Here is a 16,991-nt window from a genome sequence, read left to right on the forward strand (position 1 = left end):
ACTATAACCGTAACCGAAGAACAAGTTCGCCTGCTAAATGCTAACCTCCAAATACCAAACCAAATTTAACGTAATCGACATGCTTTTGAAATCAAAGTTGTGTACTTTATATATGAATCTAGTTGAAGAAATCGCCCTTGATGGGATGGACTAAGGCAGGCGGACGACAGGCCTCAGGGTTTCGGTACCACGTATCCCAGAAGGGTTGAGCGTGGATGTTGACAAAGTAATACTGATCATGGAATCTACAGTTAGCAAGAGAAAACGGTTTCCGCTTCAAGTGGATATTAACTTACAGTACACCCTACAGCAACTTTATCATATTGGACAAGCCTTGGGTCGTTCTTCCCAAGATCTTTGGGTGCCATCGAGTGCCTCTCCGATGGACTAGGCCTGTTAGGACAGTATAGTGGATGTTGGTAAAAGAAGGTAGTTAGATCTTGGTGATATGCGACCGATGGTGCGAAATACTCGAAGTAACAGTTCAGACCATCCTTGTTGAATTGGGTTATGGAATCCGTCAATTTCCGTGACCAACCCCACACTACACCGAGGGAAGACCTGATGTTCTCCATACCGCCAAACTTCTTGATACACTCTTTCTCGGAGTCGGCCTTGAGCCATGGCCAGTCACCTCTTGGACGTCGTACCGACTGGAAGGTCACCAAATCGGGAATATCCGACATGTTTTGGTCCTTCTCTTGATGTTTCCTATGGAAAGCGTATTCGGCATCCACGTCCGCTAGGAATGTATCCCACCTCCCTATTAGTCGGACGTCGTTTTCTACGGTATAAACGAAATCGTATTTCGGGTTCTGGGCCATAAACATCTGAACCGGTGTGTGATTCTGTTCGTATACGTTCTTGAATTCGGCCGGTTTTGGAATCCAGTTCTTTAGGTCCTGGGTCGAGAAAGTCTGGACAAGCGGTCGTAATTCTTCTGGCACCTTTTTCAACCAGGCCTCCTTCTTCTCTTGACTCATGTCGAGATGTACAGATATAATGACATCGTACCCCGCCAGATGTCCAGCCTCCATAACAAGTGACCTAACGTGCCAGATAAAGTGGGATTTCCAAGCCTGGTTCCCGCCCAGCCTTAAAACTACAGCCCTCCTATTCTTGCTGTTCTTGTTATTGTTGGATATTATTTTCGAAATTTCAGGCGATAGCTGCTTGTAGATTCCAAAGCGATCCTCGTATGTCCAGCACTCTGGCCGATTCGGATCCCGCCCGACTGATTGCCATACCGTCCCATTATCGTTCGTCCAGACTATCTTATCGCCGCGGACGACGCTATGTTGTACTGACGCCTCCGGAGGTTGGAATCTAAATGAACCCTTGTCGTTGGCGCCATCTTGATTATCATAGCCCCCATGGATAGGTGGTGGATTTGGAACATCAGGTGTCCCTATATTAGGTATTATGGCGCCTGGCGACTTATATGTATGAATAACCAGAAAGGCTACTGTTAGGAAGACCGCAACTGGTGCTATTAATCGTATCGTGCGTGGATTTGGGACGAGGGACGACATTTGGAATCTCTTCCCTGTGGAGTGCGCGTGCCGAGAAGGCTTGGAAGGATGGTGGTGAATTTTGGGATGGAGTTAGCTGCTTTGCATGACAGGTTATAACTATGACAGCGGGAAATTCGAAAGCGATATATTGGAATTAAATGAAAGTTAAGTCGCAATACAATCCAGTACTTCGATCGATATCAGGAAAAGGAATCAAAGCTCCTAAAAACAGAACGTCACCCAAGCATTTTGCAGTCGCATTCTTTCCAGGAGTCTAGAGTCTTAACTACAAACACGTGATTGGTGGGCATACATCTCGCTGCAAGCAAGCGTCGTCCACCACCATATGTCCGTGTCCGGATAGCTGTCGAGGCAGACCCTAAAAATAGGAAGCTGGAAAATGGAGGCAAGAAGGTAAGTAAGCGCCAGCCCCTGTCATGAAATTTCGTTCAAGTGCTGTGCCGCGCACCCGCGTACTTCTCCTGAGAATCCCTGCGCTTTTCGACCAATCAAGGCAAACTTGGTGAGTTATTAGCCAGATGAGGAAATTTCGGAACCATTCCGAGTAAAGGCTTCGATGTTCGTGCATAGTCATGTGGGTCTCTGACATTTCGAAATCCGAACTGTTTGGTGGTAGGCTATAATTGAGGCGCCAAGTGATAGCTCCTGGGATCCCATGGAAAGGGTTCTCGGTTTCCTGTACATTTGTATGTCGTATCAGTACTGGCTGAATCGCTGTTTCTAGCTCGTCTTGTCAAGTATTTCTCGTATATCCTGTATCAAAAAAAGTGAAGAAACCAAGGGAGGGTAAGCATTGCAGCACCTGTTCCTCCAATTGTCGAAACATTTGAGATAACGGAATTGTAAGCCTATTTTTGCTTTCTGAGGTCAATTTACCCGCAGGTCCTAGTCGAATCGATTCTGGGGTTTGACATCCGATGAGTTAGATCTCATGCATGTGCAACTTACATGTACGAGGATGGCCCACATCAAACCACATCGTGTAATTGCAAAGGAGGAAGGTTAAGAAGCCAATTGGCAAACTAGCAAGGGAGACCGAGTGTTCTGAACACTGCGCGCCTGGACCCCAAAATCCCGCTTGTTATTGGCGCTGCTGGCAAAAGGTCTTCTTTCCTGCCAGCGAAGGAAACAACCTAAATATACCCAGGACGTGGTTTTTAATCCTAAGTCTTCTTATATATGAAGAAGCGCCCTCCTTTTGAAGTATAGAACGTATGTAAACATACGTTACTCTGTTACACCCACAAACACCATTTTGTGCTTGCTGTGCGAGCAGAGGTTTTCCGAGAATTCGGTTCCCGGACCGCTCTCATACTTTCGACTTCCTATTTGTACATTCTTTTAGTTTTTATCTTGATTTTATTTTATTTTATTTTTGAGATTTTCATAGAATTTGGGGTTTGCTCTTAATATTTTAATACACTTACCATGGCACCTCTCGGCTTCGGGGTCAGTTTATTGACGGCTCTATTATTTCTCGTTCGTTTGACGGTGGGACAGATCGAAGTTCCAAATACACCGCGGTGTTATTTTCCAGATGGGTCTCTACGAAATTCGACGGATTACCAGCCTTGCAACAATGTCAGAGGGCAACATTCGATGTGCTGTGCGATAGCAAACCGAGGATCGAGTGCAGATATCTGTTTATCGAATGGATTGTGTTCCGGGGCCACGGCAGATGGTGTATCAAGGGCTCTTTGGAGGGAAGGTTGTACAGACCCTACGTGGGAAGATCCTGCATGCCTGAAGATTTGTCTCAAGAAAGGCTCTAAGTATGGTAAGAAGAGAATATGTTTATCTAGTAAGAGGTATTCGCAGGAATTCCGGTTGCTGATGAGAGTGTTATATAATTATATAGATTGGTTCAGCTCGGACGCACCTATCACCCTATGTCAAGACGGAACCGTCTGTTGCGGTGGCAAAGTCACTGGCGGCAAGTAAGTCTTCTTCATTTCCCATCGTATGTTATCTTGTACTATCCGACAGTTAAATTCTCGTGGGAGTTTCCTGAAATGGTTGTGCGGATGCGGCGCGGTTAATATTATAAAATGAATTCCCTACTAACGATATGTTCTGTGACGGCACAGATGCTGCGAAGCTGGTGAAGGCGTTCAACTTCCCACGAACTTTTTACGGTCAACTGCGACAGTAATCAGTACCATTGTTTCCGCCGTTCAACCGTCCTCCATACCTACCACAGAGAGGAGCGAGGCGACCGTATCAACTAGCAGTTCATCGGTCAGAACTTCAAGTCCAAGAAGTGGAGCCTCTTCGACGGGGCCCGGATTCCCAAGTGGCACAGACTCTAGCCCACAAATTACAGAATCCGGGAATCCGATTGAAACCACATCGCCAGGAATGCCAGATGCCGCCAAAATCGCAATTGGCGTTGGAACACCCGTCCTCGTTATCGGGGTTGCGCTCGTAGCATTCTTCGTATGGCGTCGGCGTACAAGACACCAATCACCACCAGTTTACGAGAAAAATTCCAAAGGCCCAGTCGAGATTGGGACCAGCGACAATTCCTATTATGGCGGCGGTTACAGGGGCGCTGGACCTTATGAAATCTATAGCGCTCCAAAGCCACCACCGATTCCTGAACACCATGTCAATGTCCACGAATTGCACTCATAGTACCTCCTTCTCAGCTAATCATATTTAATATATTTACCAAAGTACTGTATATAATACCCTTTTATGTTTTTTACGACCGGTGTTATTTTCTTTAATTCTGGGATTTCATTACCTTTCATTTTTACATCATATACCTAAGTAGTTACTACGGAACTATGCTGTGCGGTTCGCTAGATACCTAGTTAATTTTCCCGACCTGTACGATATATAGGAGATTTTATTTCATTTGTAGCGACATTGCATAGCAGATACCACAAACCGACAAATACAGCATTGCATACTTATTGATGTGCCTTCATTGCTCTCGAAACTAGCATTGCGATATATAATATAAGCTATCAAATTGGGAAACATACTTTTGGAGATAGCCGCAGTGCTGTAGCCAGTGTCAAAGTGTTGTGAAGTTGGAATGCTTGATCTGGATATCCGTACATGTATAAATTCTTGAGGTACCTGATATCTGGTAAATGGACTCCAACTTCCTCTGATTCTTCCCCTCAAGCTTTCAAGATAAGTCTAACTTAGAATAGATCGATTCTACGTTATTATAGTATATATATATTATTAGATAACATTAGTCAACTAAAGTATTTAAACAGGTGCCCGGCTTATAATTAAACGATACACACGCCGTGCGCAGAGCTAACCAAGTATATATATGACGATATATTCTCCCCAATTGGCAGTACCGCAGTTTCTATTACAGTAGTTCGACCGTGAGTTCTTTGGTTTTTACCAACCCCCCTTCGAAGAAGAATATCTTGAATCGCAGCCACGTGGTGGTCGCAAAAACAGACCTAGAATTGGGACTTGTCAGTCAATATATAGATATGTATACACAAGAGCCGCCCAGGTCCCCTGTCTGTCCCAACAGACTGTGCCGCGTAGATGCACCTCTCTGGGAAATTCTAACCAATTACATATACGTATATACAGCCTCGCCGTAGAATGGTAAATCCACCAGAAGGAAGTTGGATGGACGACTGGGAAGTTCTAAATTTAGCTACAATGTATGCGAATAGTCATAAAGTCGGATCTTAGCTTTTGAGGTCAATAGTATCGCAAGTCATCGATTTAATCTCGTCTTCTAGAATTCTGAGATCCTGTTGGTACCATGATCTTACATATATCTTTGTAGACATGACATTCTACAACAATTTTTTGTGTTGGTTAACCTCCATGCAATATATACACCCCATGCAGCCTCGTCTCGTCGCTGCAGTATCTAGCGCTGCAGCACTGGCAGGCAAAACTTGCACTTTGTAAATTCCGTTAAGTACTATAAGGCTGACTATTAATATACCCCGCCAAGGCTTGTATGTACAGAAGCTTTCAAGGGGTCGCATGGTGCATACTCGAATTAGGATATCCGACTCTATCGATTGGGTCGATCGATTTTGACGGTACACTTCACATTCATGCCATAGCCAGATCTTGAAGAGTACAGGAACTACATGTATACATGGGACGAAACGACTACAAAGAGATACTGTAAAAATACTCTATCGTGGCTTTCGTCCTATGGATGTACACAGGAATTCACTCGTTTCATAAAGGACCCACTTTTCGAGTTCGAGAGCGCCGCCAGGATAAACAAAGCGTGAAGTAGGACAGGCGGCGCTTGTTACTAAGTCAGTAGCTCGAGAGCCCCATAATGCATGTGGCTCACGAACTCGTTTCCATGAGCCTTTGCTCGTGGTATATTTGCCTAGTATATCATAAATGTGAAGCGCCCTTCTCTTTAGATTTTTGTCGTTTTTGCGTTCATTTCGATTCCTCGAGTTACTCGAATCCGCGCCTGCTGTGCAAGTGCCTGATATTGCAGCTTGTTCGCAATATATCGACATACACCGATTTGACACTCGGGTCCTGGCCAGCTGGGCGCCCTTTCGACGGATTTTTACCTTCATTTTTTTTCTTGAGAATTTCCTTGGCTGTTTTTCTCTAATTTCTGGTATCAGTGATACATCTAACGTTCTTTTATATATTCCTTTCACTATACTTTCGTTTTTTTATTTCGTGATCATCAGCTATATATTCATGCAACCTCGTCATGCCGCCGCTTTACACATACCTCATAGCGATGTCTCTATCATTCAACACCATCCTAGCACAAATAAGAATACAAACAGAAGCCATATGTTACCTTCCAGATGGTTCTATTTCACCCAGCTACTCGGGTTCTTCGCCGTGCAATGTAGGTGCAGCAGTGAAGGATTCTATGTGCTGTGCTTTGGGGGACCGAACATTAACAGATAATATCGACTTATGCGTTTCGAATGGGCTTTGCATGGATAGTAATGGGACGTATTATAGAGCAAGCTGTACGGATGAGACGTGGGAGAGTGAGGCTTGTTTGAGGATTTGTATGGGTGCCATAGGCCCGAATGGTGAACTCGAAGGTATGCCATGGTCCCGGATCCCGCTGCATCGGCGTTCTCTATCTTTCTATCTTTTTTCCTTCCTTTTCTCTCTTTATTATGTTATTATTTATAGATTGTAATCACGAATTTATAAATTGTTTAAAGTATATATGCTAATGCAATTTTCATGGGCTTTGATTTAGACTATTCGTCAAAGAATTCGCCTGTACATTTTTGTGATGATGGAAGTGTATGCTGTGGCAGCGAAGCAGCCGGTGAAGCGTAAGTTACCTATTTACACTGTGAATACAATGGCACTGTGAAAGTATCGAACATCCCACTAACGGTGTAAGCCACATCTGTCAATAGCTGCTGTAAAAAAGGACGAGGATTCCAACTTCCCACTATCGGCCTGTCACGAATAGTAGAAACCGTAACCGTCAAGCTCGAACAAGAAGTATCAACATCTACATCACCACCAGCTTCCACATATTTCACAGATACCAATGATATACGAGCCAAAAGTACCAATACACCCATTTCAGATACCACCATGACCAATGACGCCACATACACTACACCTACAACATCATCAACATCATCCTCAGGACCATCTTCAACCTCAACCTCTTCACAAAAGGGACCACTACTCCCAGACACAGTAACAATCGCAATCGCAATATCTGTCCCAGTCGTTTCAATATCTCTCATAATAACCGGCCTTCTCCTCTGGGACCGACGAAGAAGACGTAATCATGCGCAATATGCCGATAATAACAGAACTGAAGATATAGATATAACCTTACCTGACACGAAACCGCCTAGTCCGACTGCTGTTGAAATCGGATCCAGTGATACCCGTTACGAATGGCCTACTGCTGGCCAAATGGAGTTATACGCGCGTGCTTACAGTGCTTCGAGGTACAACCGTAGGCCGCCGACTCCGGTACATCATGTTAATGTTTATGAAATGTATTGATGAGTTAAGAACCTGTTTTTTTTTGTCTTTTTATTTTATTTTTTCTTTATTTTCCCTTATTTACATATTACCTTTTTACATGTCATCTTAGAATTACTTGCATTGGAGTTGGCGTTGCATTATTAGGAGTTTTGTTGACTTACCTAGCATAGGGGCAGTTCTGGCTCCGAGACTACCTGGCATATATGCTTTTTGTTTTTATGATTGCATGGGTCGAAGAGGGGGGAGGGGGATCCGGGAGGGGAGAATCATGATATCAATTACAAACTAAGGAAGGTGTGGGATTGCATAGGCGTTCAAGCATTCGAAAAGGACAGGGCATAAGTCCATAAAAACTTACGGAGATTTCACCGAGGAGATCATTGCATTCAAATCGGAGAACTTTTAGTAGAAGATACCTTCCATTGCTGAGATATCAAGGCAAAAGAAATATAAGTCACAACATGCTAGAACCTCTGAATAACCAATCTTACAAGAAAAGAAAGGGCCATGCTGACCACCGAGTGAGCGATCAGGGACGGGAAGAAGGAGAGAAATAGAAAAAGAGGGAAACAAAGCAGAATATAATGAAACAACCCTAAAGAAAAACAGTTCCCTAACGGCGGCACAATGCGTATACGCCCATGTCATAAAATAACGTAGCCACAAAAGTCTTTTTCCCAGCCATAAATTTTTTTTTCGTTTTGAGTATGTCTAAGCTAAATCACGTCCTGTAGCAGTACCGACAGCTGGCCCGTTTTCCCAGCTGAGGTATGTGTGATCACCAAGTTTTCTGTCGCAAGATAATTAGTTAAAGCCTTCCTGGGTTTGAGCTTGTGAGAAAGTTGGACGAACCTAGGCTTGAATAGGTGGCGAGCGGTGAAAATGACACCGAGGAGCACGCATAGACCACCGACAACAATGTATGCAATACCCAAGAATGGGTTCTTTCCTCCCATAACGGTCCTGGTGGACAAAACAATGGACTTAGTGCCTCCATACAAAGTAACAGGGAAATCTGTCGCAGATTTTCGTTAGCTCGTTCAAATGGTATCTGTCGGGCTGGAGTTTGAGCGTACTCATTTTGATATCAAGGGTATAAACACCGCTCTGCATGGTTTTGGTATCGTTACGTCGTGCCAATTTACTGAAAGTCGGGAGACCAGCCGTACGCATCCAGACTTGCAATTCTTCCCAATCACGAAGGTCCGGCAAGTTGGTTGAATTGTATCCATTCGGGAACTTGTTAATCCAATTGGGTGGTGGGACGATTTGGCTGATGTTATACTTGGATACACCATAACGGTCGCGATCGCTAGGCCACGCGATACCCTTATTTGTCATTTCGTAGATTTCTTCCTCTGAACCGGTTCCTCCACGCTTCTGGACAAGTACTGGAGATCCAAAAGTGTCGTTAAAGACTGAGTTTGCCATAAGACCGCAAGGATAGATGATCTTCCCAGCTGAATCGACGGCCAAGGGCGCACAAGATTCACTAGTATCCAAAGTTCCAGCTCCTACGGCGTTGCCTCGCAGTTGCTCCTCGTTGACAGACTTGACGTATCGACGATGGTTCTGGTAGAAGTTTGTGAGTCGGTAATAGAGTAACACTGGTGCAGTCATGTCGGCCTCCAGTTGAAATTTCAGCGTGCAAACAGTGTTATTGACTTGACGATTGCCGATCCTAGTAACATTGCTCACAAACTTCCATTGCGGATCTTGCTTTGTTTCAACTGTCGGCTTGTAGAAGTTTCGTTGTATCTTCTCAGCTGGGATGCGAACAAAATCTCTGTTGGAGCCGATACCAGATGCGCACTCAGTATAGTCGATAACCAATTCTTGAACCTGTTATATAGTATGATTAATATGGTGGACAGACATCTAGTAGTAATGGCCGTTGTACCTGTTCAGAAGCCCATAGCAGCAAGCCACCAATTGGCGCAAATATTATACCAACTGCGAAGAAGAGAGGCAGGACGGTCTTAGGAGTCAAGATAGGTCTATCGGAAGGAACGGATTAGACAAATAGCACGATAAAGATAAATTTGATAAACCGATATTATTGGTACTGTCGGTCTGTGAGAGAGTATCTTACTGCCATGCTTTTAAACGCTGTTGCTTGAAGGCGGTATCTATTCATCATGATCAGGGGCCACCGGTCAGCACAACGACAGATATCAAGAAAGATTGTCGATGATGTAACATACTCCCGGGTCTTCTGGTCTTTTCCTTCTTCTTCTTGTCTCGAGGGTCGACGCCTTCGTCTTCGGAAGTCCTACTCATCTCGAGATGAGGGTGAGTGGTGTTGCTATGTTTGCGATGAGTTTAGGGTGATGTTTGATGTTTGTGACAGCCCTTCGATTCAGATGGACAGACGAATGCAGGAGTATTGTCGCGAAGGGGCGGAAATCGACCAAGTGGGATTATAACGGGTAAAGTTAGAGACTTCCAGCAGCGGCGGGTCGTAAACAATAATTTAAAAAAAAGGGCGTCAGACCGGCTGGTTAGGGAGCTGGAAGAGGAAGAGGAAGAGGAGATGATGGGAATGGGAAGGTCGTCAGCTGGAAGGCGGAGTGGTTTGGTGTTTGACCGGAAGTTGAGTTCTCCAGGTCGGTCGGGGCAGTCGGGTCCACACAACCAGAAATTGGAATTGCCAGAAGAAGTGTCTCGGCAAGGCCACGGAGCCAGCAATGTTACTATGGAAGAGGTCTATGCCATGGCCATGCCATGCCAATATGCGAGATCGATATCACGGAGGCGGTGCAGTACTACGTTATTCTCATTTTAAGATATTATCACCACCACCATCTTCATCTTCATCTTCATCATAATTATATCACAATGCCTGGTGGAGTTAGATAATGCCTGATTATATTTAAAAGGTAGTTCTCATCAAGAGGCAGGTCGGTACTACTGCTGTTGCTGCTAAAAATAGGCATTTCCCAGTGCTAGTTGTACTAAGGAGCTATGGGTTATGCAGGTACCAATAAACCAGCAAGCCAGCCCAAAGCCCAAAGCGCCGCCAAACCCCACCATCTTCTTCGCCCTGGAACATGACCACCCCAGAGATCCTGCTCCATCTTGACGACCGAGATGACCGATATCTTGCCGAAGCCGGTGGTCTACCCGAAACTCCGGGTCTAAAGTCAAATCACCTTCCTCTCAAAGCGGCTCACATATTGTCAACATCTGCGACGGACCCGGATATCAGAGAGGTCCTGACCGCGTTCAATTCAATTGTGGAAAATAACAATGCCGACACCCGTCGTCGACTGCGTGCCCAGACCCTCCATGAGCTTGCTAGTAGCAATACACAGGTCATCCAGGACTTTGGGCTCATAGCTGAGGTAATGCTTCTGTTTTGTTTGGGCATACCACTTTGTCCAGTGCTAATGTCTCCTACCTTAGCAAGTACGGTTTATCGGGGATGCTTTGCAAGGAATACATGAAACCTTCAACGACGTTACAACTAGAGTTGAAAATGGTGCCGTGGAGATCGGTTCTGTCGTACAAGAGGGTGAAGTGATGCTAAGTGACAGAGAGCGGGTTCACAGGAAGGAAGCTTTACTTCAGGCTTTCCTACAGAAGTTTACTCTACCCGTAGCGGATCTGGCCAATATTACTTCCTCGCCCCAATCGCTTGACGATGACTTCTTCGATACATTAATCAGGGTCAAGGGCATACATTCGGATTGTCAAGTGCTATTAGGTTCCGAGAGTACTCGTGCAGGGTATGGAGAAACTCCCAGATTGGCCTGTATAGTGGTTATTAATTGTTGAATATAGGGTCGAGATCATGGACCAGATGACCAGGAACCTCAATTCAGCATACCAAAGGGTTTACCTGTGGCTGCAAAGGGAGCTCAAGTTCTTATCCTTTGAGACACCCACAGGAAATCACCGGGTACGAAAGGCTCTTGACGTTCTCACAAGCCGCCCAGCACTTCTACAGTATGTTATCTGCCATCTTAAAGAGCACGGCATTTTATATTAATACTTTCCTAGGAGCTGTATTGACACTCTAGCAGAGTCCCGACAACGAACTCTTACTGAGTCATTCAATGTCGCTTTAACAGGAGGCAATGGTAGATCAATAGATAAACCAATTGACTTGATGGCCCACGACCCCATACGCTACATTGGAGATATGCTCGCCTGGCTTCACTCAGCTCTCGTTAGCGAAGTCGAAGCGCTACAGGCCATATTTGAGCTCGCTCCCGGTGACGAGTCTCGGGGCGGTCTGGCAGAAGAAGGCTTGGAATCTTTACTTGAGACCGAGACTCGACTCAAAGATCATGTGCGCCCGCTAGCCGACAAATCGCTCGAGGCTGTTCTTTCGACGTTCAGGGTCAGTAGGCTCAGGTTATTTTCAAGATTCCTTAACGCTAACTATAGACCAGTATCGGACAGAGCAAGTTATATCCAGCCACGAGGAGCCCACACTGTTATATGGAATTCTAAATATTTTGATGTTTTATCGTGAAACGTTCAAGAAACTTCTGGGTCCTGATGCTGCTCTCGTTGCTGCTATCGATGGGTAATTGTTCGGTTCTTCTTGCATGTGGGAGCATTTTCTAACCTATCCGCTATAGCCTTATATCAACAGCAACACGTCAACTCCAGAGTTGTCTACGGGACTTGGTTAGATCCGTTCAGCACGACTTACCCTCGGCGACACAGGACCTATCGCCTCCTATATTTTTAATCGATGCTTTAGCCAGATTCAAAGATCTCATTAAAAGCTTTGAGGCATCTTTAATATCTGATGATTATAAACCCCAGGCATTCGACATGATATATTCTGAAGCGTTGCACCCATATATCCAAGGTTGCCAGACTCTTTCAAAAGACTTGCCGACTTTGGAATCACATATTTTCATGGTAAATTGCTTAGAAGTGTCGAAGGTTCGTATCGTCCTCTATAATGATTAAGATACTTATGTTTATAGACACTGTAGAAACTAACTTGTTTCTTAGAATACCATGAGGTTATCAACTTATGGCACGGAAAACTATATTCATCACCTTGACAGAGATGTTGACCAGCATGTAGCAGCAATTGTAGACCAGCTGCATGATTACCTCCTGACTGCATCGGGTCTTGCAATTTTGTTGGATACCGGAAATGATGAGGAACCCTTTGACAGTGGCGCAGTAACGGAAGCTATTTTGTTGGAATGTTCACAGCAGCTAGATGAATTTCTTCCTAGTGCGATGATCGATGCCGAGTCTCGTCTCATCTACCTGTCGCGGCCTTCGCTCAAGAAAAGTATTATTCGGGCATCTTTGGATAGGTTTGTCAGCGATTTCGCTCGGGTCGAAGCAGCGCTGGAAGACCTACCCCCCACGGTGTTTGCGAGGGAGTCATTCCCGAGAACGACGCAGGAGATGGAGATTCTTCTAGGATAAGAAAAAAAAGGTCGTAAAGAATTTAATGCAGCCCTCGCATGAAGAGAACAGTCGAGAATATTTGTCGTCGTCTACATACATAAGTGCAAGCACGCACACGACTACAGAATAGATTTTTTAAATATTTTTTAATAGAAGCGGTGATAATAAAAGCCAAAAGGTTATTGGAGCATACTGCATATTGCAATGTAGGAATGGGACGAGACAAGAGCTCGCGCATATGCAGAACATTTACACAGGCCTTGGCGACCTTAACAGCTGAGTTATAACCCGATAAGAGAGAAACGGAAAAAAAAAAAAAAAAAAAACGGGCCGTAGGAGTGTAAATGGCACCATGACGTATCGGATTTCAACAAACACCGCCAAGCCCCGAGTTTACGAGCGAGGGAGGCGAAAGGGCTTCGTTGGGACGCCTTCAACTCCATTTTTGAGATTGCGAGAATTAATTATCTTCAATTGCATGCAATGAGGGTTCTGCAGCTGGTCCTTCGGAATCAAAATCAATAAGAACACGTCCTCCTGCTTCGCATATGCACAATTTTCTTTCGAGGTTATTCCATTGCATTCATATCACAGATAAACTACCCCTCTCTGCATGCAAGTTGCCCCTCCTCTCGACGCTCGTCATTCCTCTGAATATTCCCGCGACAACGCAGCATTTACAGGCCTCTGCTTTTGGACCCTGCTAGGTATACCTATAAGTATATCTCTCAAGTCGCCTGGCCACAACCCCTCTTCTCTTCTTCTCTCTCCAGCTCTGATCCAATCCATTGCCACTGTCCTCCCTCTTCATCATTCTCAGTATTTTTTTATCCTTCCAATTTCAAAAGTTATCACAGAAAAATCACTATTAAAAAATCACCTACAATGGCTACCTCAGTAGCTCCAGCTGCTCAGACCGTTCCTGCTGCTGCTAAAAAGAACGTGACCAAAACCGTCACGGAACCCCCTCCACCTCCTCCACCAGTTGAGGAACTAGAGCCTGGGACTGGCATAGTTGGCTTGGATCCCTGGCTAACACCGTTCAAGGGTAGTATCAAACACCGTTATGATACTGCTCAACATTGGATTCAAAAAATCAATGACACAGAAGGTGGTCTTGAGAAATTCTCGAGGGTAATTAAAATTCTTGTCTCATTGTTTTCCCCTGCTGGGCTATCTTTTTCTTTATTTTCTCTTTGAAAAAAAAAAATTGATTTGTAAAATGTTGAGAGATAAGAGTTCCGAGCTAACTTGCTATCGTAAATCGCGCGTTTTAGGGATATGAACGCTTTGGCTTCAACGTGTTGAAAAACGGAGATATCACATACAGAGAATGGGCTCCTAATGCCGAAACCGCACATCTAATCGTTGGTAATGGATGGGACCACAATTGGGATCAGGGTGACTATCCCATGACAAGGGATCCGTACGGTGTCTGGGAATTGACCCTTCCCGCCAAAGCTGGGAAACCCGTCATTGCCCATGATGCTAAAGTCAAGGTCCGTATCGCTATCTTCGAAACCTCGCGTAAATTTATCCAGTCCGTTCCGAACCTATTCTGATACTAGCCTGTGAACATATAGCTTGTGATGAGAATCACAAAAGATGGCCAACACGAATGGATTCACAGAGTTCCGGCCTGGGCCACAAGAGTGACCCAGGAGCTGTCCGTCAAATCCGAGTATGACGCACGATTCTGGAATCCCCCAACCCCGTATCAATTCAAGAACGCACGCCCTCCAAAGCCAGCCTCGGTTCGTATCTATGAAGCTCACGTCGGTATCAGTACTAAAGATCCAAAAGTCGGTACCTACATCGAGTTTACAAGAGACGTGCTACCGAGAATCAAGAAGCTCGGCTACAATGTCATCCAATTGATGGCTATCATGGAACATGCCTACTATGCTTCTTTCGGTTATCAGATCAACTCCTTCTTCGCTGCTTCTAGCCGTTATGGTACCCCAGATGAGCTCAAGGAGCTCATTGATACTGCCCATGGCATGGGTATCACCGTTCTTCTTGACGTTGTACACTCGCATGCCTCAAACAATGTTCTTGACGGCCTGAACATGTTCGACGGGACAGACCACCTTTACTTCCATAGTGGGGGTAAAGGTAGGCACGACCTGTGGGACTCTAGGCTGTTCAACTATGGAAGCCATGAGGTTTTGCGTTTCTTGTTGTCGAATCTACGATTCTACATGGAAGAGTACCAGTTTGACGGTTTCAGATTTGACGGCGTTACCAGTATGCTTTATCTCCACCACGGTATAGGAACGTAAGTTTTTCTTCCTTCTCATATAGAACGCACACAGAGACTGACCTGGCCTTTAGCGGATTCTCCGGTGGATACCATGAATATTTTGGAAATACCGTTGACGATGAAGGTGTTGTATACTTGATGTTGGTGAGTAAAATTTACACTACTCTTTGCTTTCCGGGTTCAATTGATTTCTGACTATCCCATGATATAGGCAAATGAGATGTTACACCAAGTGTACAAAGATCAGGTTATTTCCATTGCTGAGGATGTTTCCGGCATGCCCGGTCTCTGTCTCCCACTTTCCCTTGGTGGAGTTGGGTTTGATTACAGACTCGCCATGGCTGTACCTGACATGTGGATCAAAATGTTGAAGGAGCAGCAGGATGATGATTGGGATATGGGCAATGTTTGCTTCACATTGACCAACAGGAGACACGGAGAGAAGACCATTGCGTATGCTGAAAGTCACGACCAAGCGTAAGTCAATACATTTCCTGACGTCCTGCGCGACGCATGGCTAACACCGGCCTGGCAGTTTGGTTGGAGACAAGACACTCATGATGTGGCTTTGCAATGAGCAAATGTACACCCACATGTCCGACTTGACAGAATTGACACCGAAGATCCAAAGAGGTCTCGAGCTTCACAAGATGATTCGATTGATCTCCCACACATTAGGTGGCGAGGGATACTTGAACTTCGAAGGTATGTTCCCAAAGAAGAAGCGTTTTGTAGCTTATGAGTTCTAATTCGTATCCCAAGGTAATGAATTTGGTCATCCTGAATGGCTTGACTTCCCAAGAGAAGGAAATGGAAATTCGTTCTGGTATGCCAGGCGACAATGGAACATCTTAGATGATCCCTTGCTCCGCTACAAGTACTTGAACGAGTTCGATTCTGCTATGCAGAACCTTGAGGAGAAGTACCATTGGCTCAGTGCGCCCCAGGCATACATTAGCTTGAAGCACGAAGGAGACAAGATCATTGTTTTCGAGCGAGCCAACTTGATCTTCGTTTTCAATTTCCACCCCACAAACAGCTTCCCAGACTACAGAATTGGTGTGGAAGTTGCTGGCAAGTACAAAGTCATTTTGAGCAGCGATAACAAACTATTTGGAGGATTTGAGAGAGTGGATGAGAGCGGAGAGTTCTTTACCACTGATTTTAGGTGGAATGACCGATCGAATTTCTTGCAGGTTTACAGTAAGTTGACCCCTCCTCACCCCAGCCGGGGAAATGGAAGAGCGAGTTTTTCGGGCTAACAGAACCGCCACAATCTAGTTCCCACACGCACAGCCATTGTGCTTGCTAAGGTGGATTAAATCATCGTTTCTCAATTTTGGAAGGTAATTTGGAAGCACGAAAACCTGTACATGTTTGTTTTTGAACGGTGGGAATGTCTGCATTCTGTGAATTTGGTTCGGGACGGATTGGTAGTACCTGTTTTTTGCTTTGACTTTAGCTATTGTGTAGTAGATATTATGACCTCATCCTATCAGCCAGTTGCTGTTTTTTTTGTATTAATGTGAATAAAAGTACCACGCATTGATCATTGAGATACTTCGTTCCACCTACGATACTGCTATATGCACGCTTGAGATATTTTCTTTTAAGCATGAACCCGTCAAGTCCGAAGTTAGGATCTGAATACTGTGTGAAATAGGAACCCCAGCTGCCGTTATCGTGTTTGTGTTGTCTGTCGTCAAGGCCTCTCAGCAAAATTTTCCCGAGGTTGGCGGACAGGCTTTCGATTTTTATTCCACGTTGCTGCACCCCTCCCACATCTATCTACCTCATCACCGCACCACCAACATAACCATTGGAGTCCTTTACTGAGGGCTTCCTCT

At 45.0% G+C, this 16,991-nt stretch overlaps 6 protein-coding genes across 6 annotated transcripts; 4 read left to right on the forward strand and 2 right to left on the reverse strand.

Moving 5' to 3' along the window:
• Positions 1-118: 118 nt before the first annotated feature.
• Positions 119-1,532, reverse strand: AOL_s00054g348 (uncharacterized protein; the record flags this gene model as incomplete). The annotated part of the gene is made up of 2 exons (XM_011121664.1): positions 119-232; positions 297-1,532. The coding sequence occupies 2 exons, from the start codon at positions 1,530-1,532 to the stop codon at positions 119-121; spliced, it is 1,350 nt and encodes a 449-aa protein (XP_011119966.1).
• Positions 1,533-2,963: 1,431 nt separating this feature from the next.
• On the forward strand, positions 2,964-4,169 carry AOL_s00054g349 (uncharacterized protein; the record flags this gene model as incomplete). Its single annotated transcript, XM_011121665.1, has 3 exons — positions 2,964-3,312; positions 3,394-3,472; positions 3,623-4,169. 3 exons carry the CDS (start codon positions 2,964-2,966, stop codon positions 4,167-4,169), a joined length of 975 nt encoding a protein of 324 aa, XP_011119967.1.
• A 2,916-nt stretch (positions 4,170-7,085) lies between these two features.
• Positions 7,086-7,511, forward strand: AOL_s00054g350 (uncharacterized protein; the record flags this gene model as incomplete). Its single annotated transcript, XM_011121666.1, has 1 exon — positions 7,086-7,511. The coding sequence occupies one exon, from the start codon at positions 7,086-7,088 to the stop codon at positions 7,509-7,511; it is 426 nt and encodes a 141-aa protein (XP_011119968.1).
• A 693-nt stretch (positions 7,512-8,204) lies between these two features.
• Positions 8,205-9,773, reverse strand: AOL_s00054g351 (uncharacterized protein; the record flags this gene model as incomplete). The annotated part of the gene is made up of 6 exons (XM_011121667.1): positions 8,205-8,283; positions 8,346-8,508; positions 8,570-9,335; positions 9,394-9,490; positions 9,586-9,622; positions 9,698-9,773. The coding sequence occupies 6 exons, from the start codon at positions 9,771-9,773 to the stop codon at positions 8,205-8,207; spliced, it is 1,218 nt and encodes a 405-aa protein (XP_011119969.1).
• A 770-nt stretch (positions 9,774-10,543) lies between these two features.
• Positions 10,544-12,899, forward strand: AOL_s00054g352 (uncharacterized protein; the record flags this gene model as incomplete). Its single annotated transcript, XM_011121668.1, has 7 exons — positions 10,544-10,837; positions 10,899-11,221; positions 11,277-11,441; positions 11,496-11,838; positions 11,891-12,027; positions 12,083-12,395; positions 12,468-12,899. 7 exons carry the CDS (start codon positions 10,544-10,546, stop codon positions 12,897-12,899), a joined length of 2,007 nt encoding a protein of 668 aa, XP_011119970.1.
• An 867-nt stretch (positions 12,900-13,766) lies between these two features.
• Positions 13,767-16,466, forward strand: AOL_s00054g353 (uncharacterized protein; the record flags this gene model as incomplete). The annotated part of the gene is made up of 8 exons (XM_011121669.1): positions 13,767-14,015; positions 14,159-14,380; positions 14,465-15,159; positions 15,216-15,288; positions 15,356-15,621; positions 15,680-15,849; positions 15,907-16,347; positions 16,426-16,466. The coding sequence occupies 8 exons, from the start codon at positions 13,767-13,769 to the stop codon at positions 16,464-16,466; spliced, it is 2,157 nt and encodes a 718-aa protein (XP_011119971.1).
• Between the last annotated feature and the right edge of the window lie 525 nt (positions 16,467-16,991).

Source organism: Orbilia oligospora (genome assembly GCF_000225545.1).
Source record: "Orbilia oligospora ATCC 24927 unplaced genomic scaffold scaffold00054, whole genome shotgun sequence".
Lineage (NCBI taxonomy): Eukaryota > Fungi > Ascomycota > Orbiliomycetes > Orbiliales > Orbiliaceae > Orbilia > Orbilia oligospora.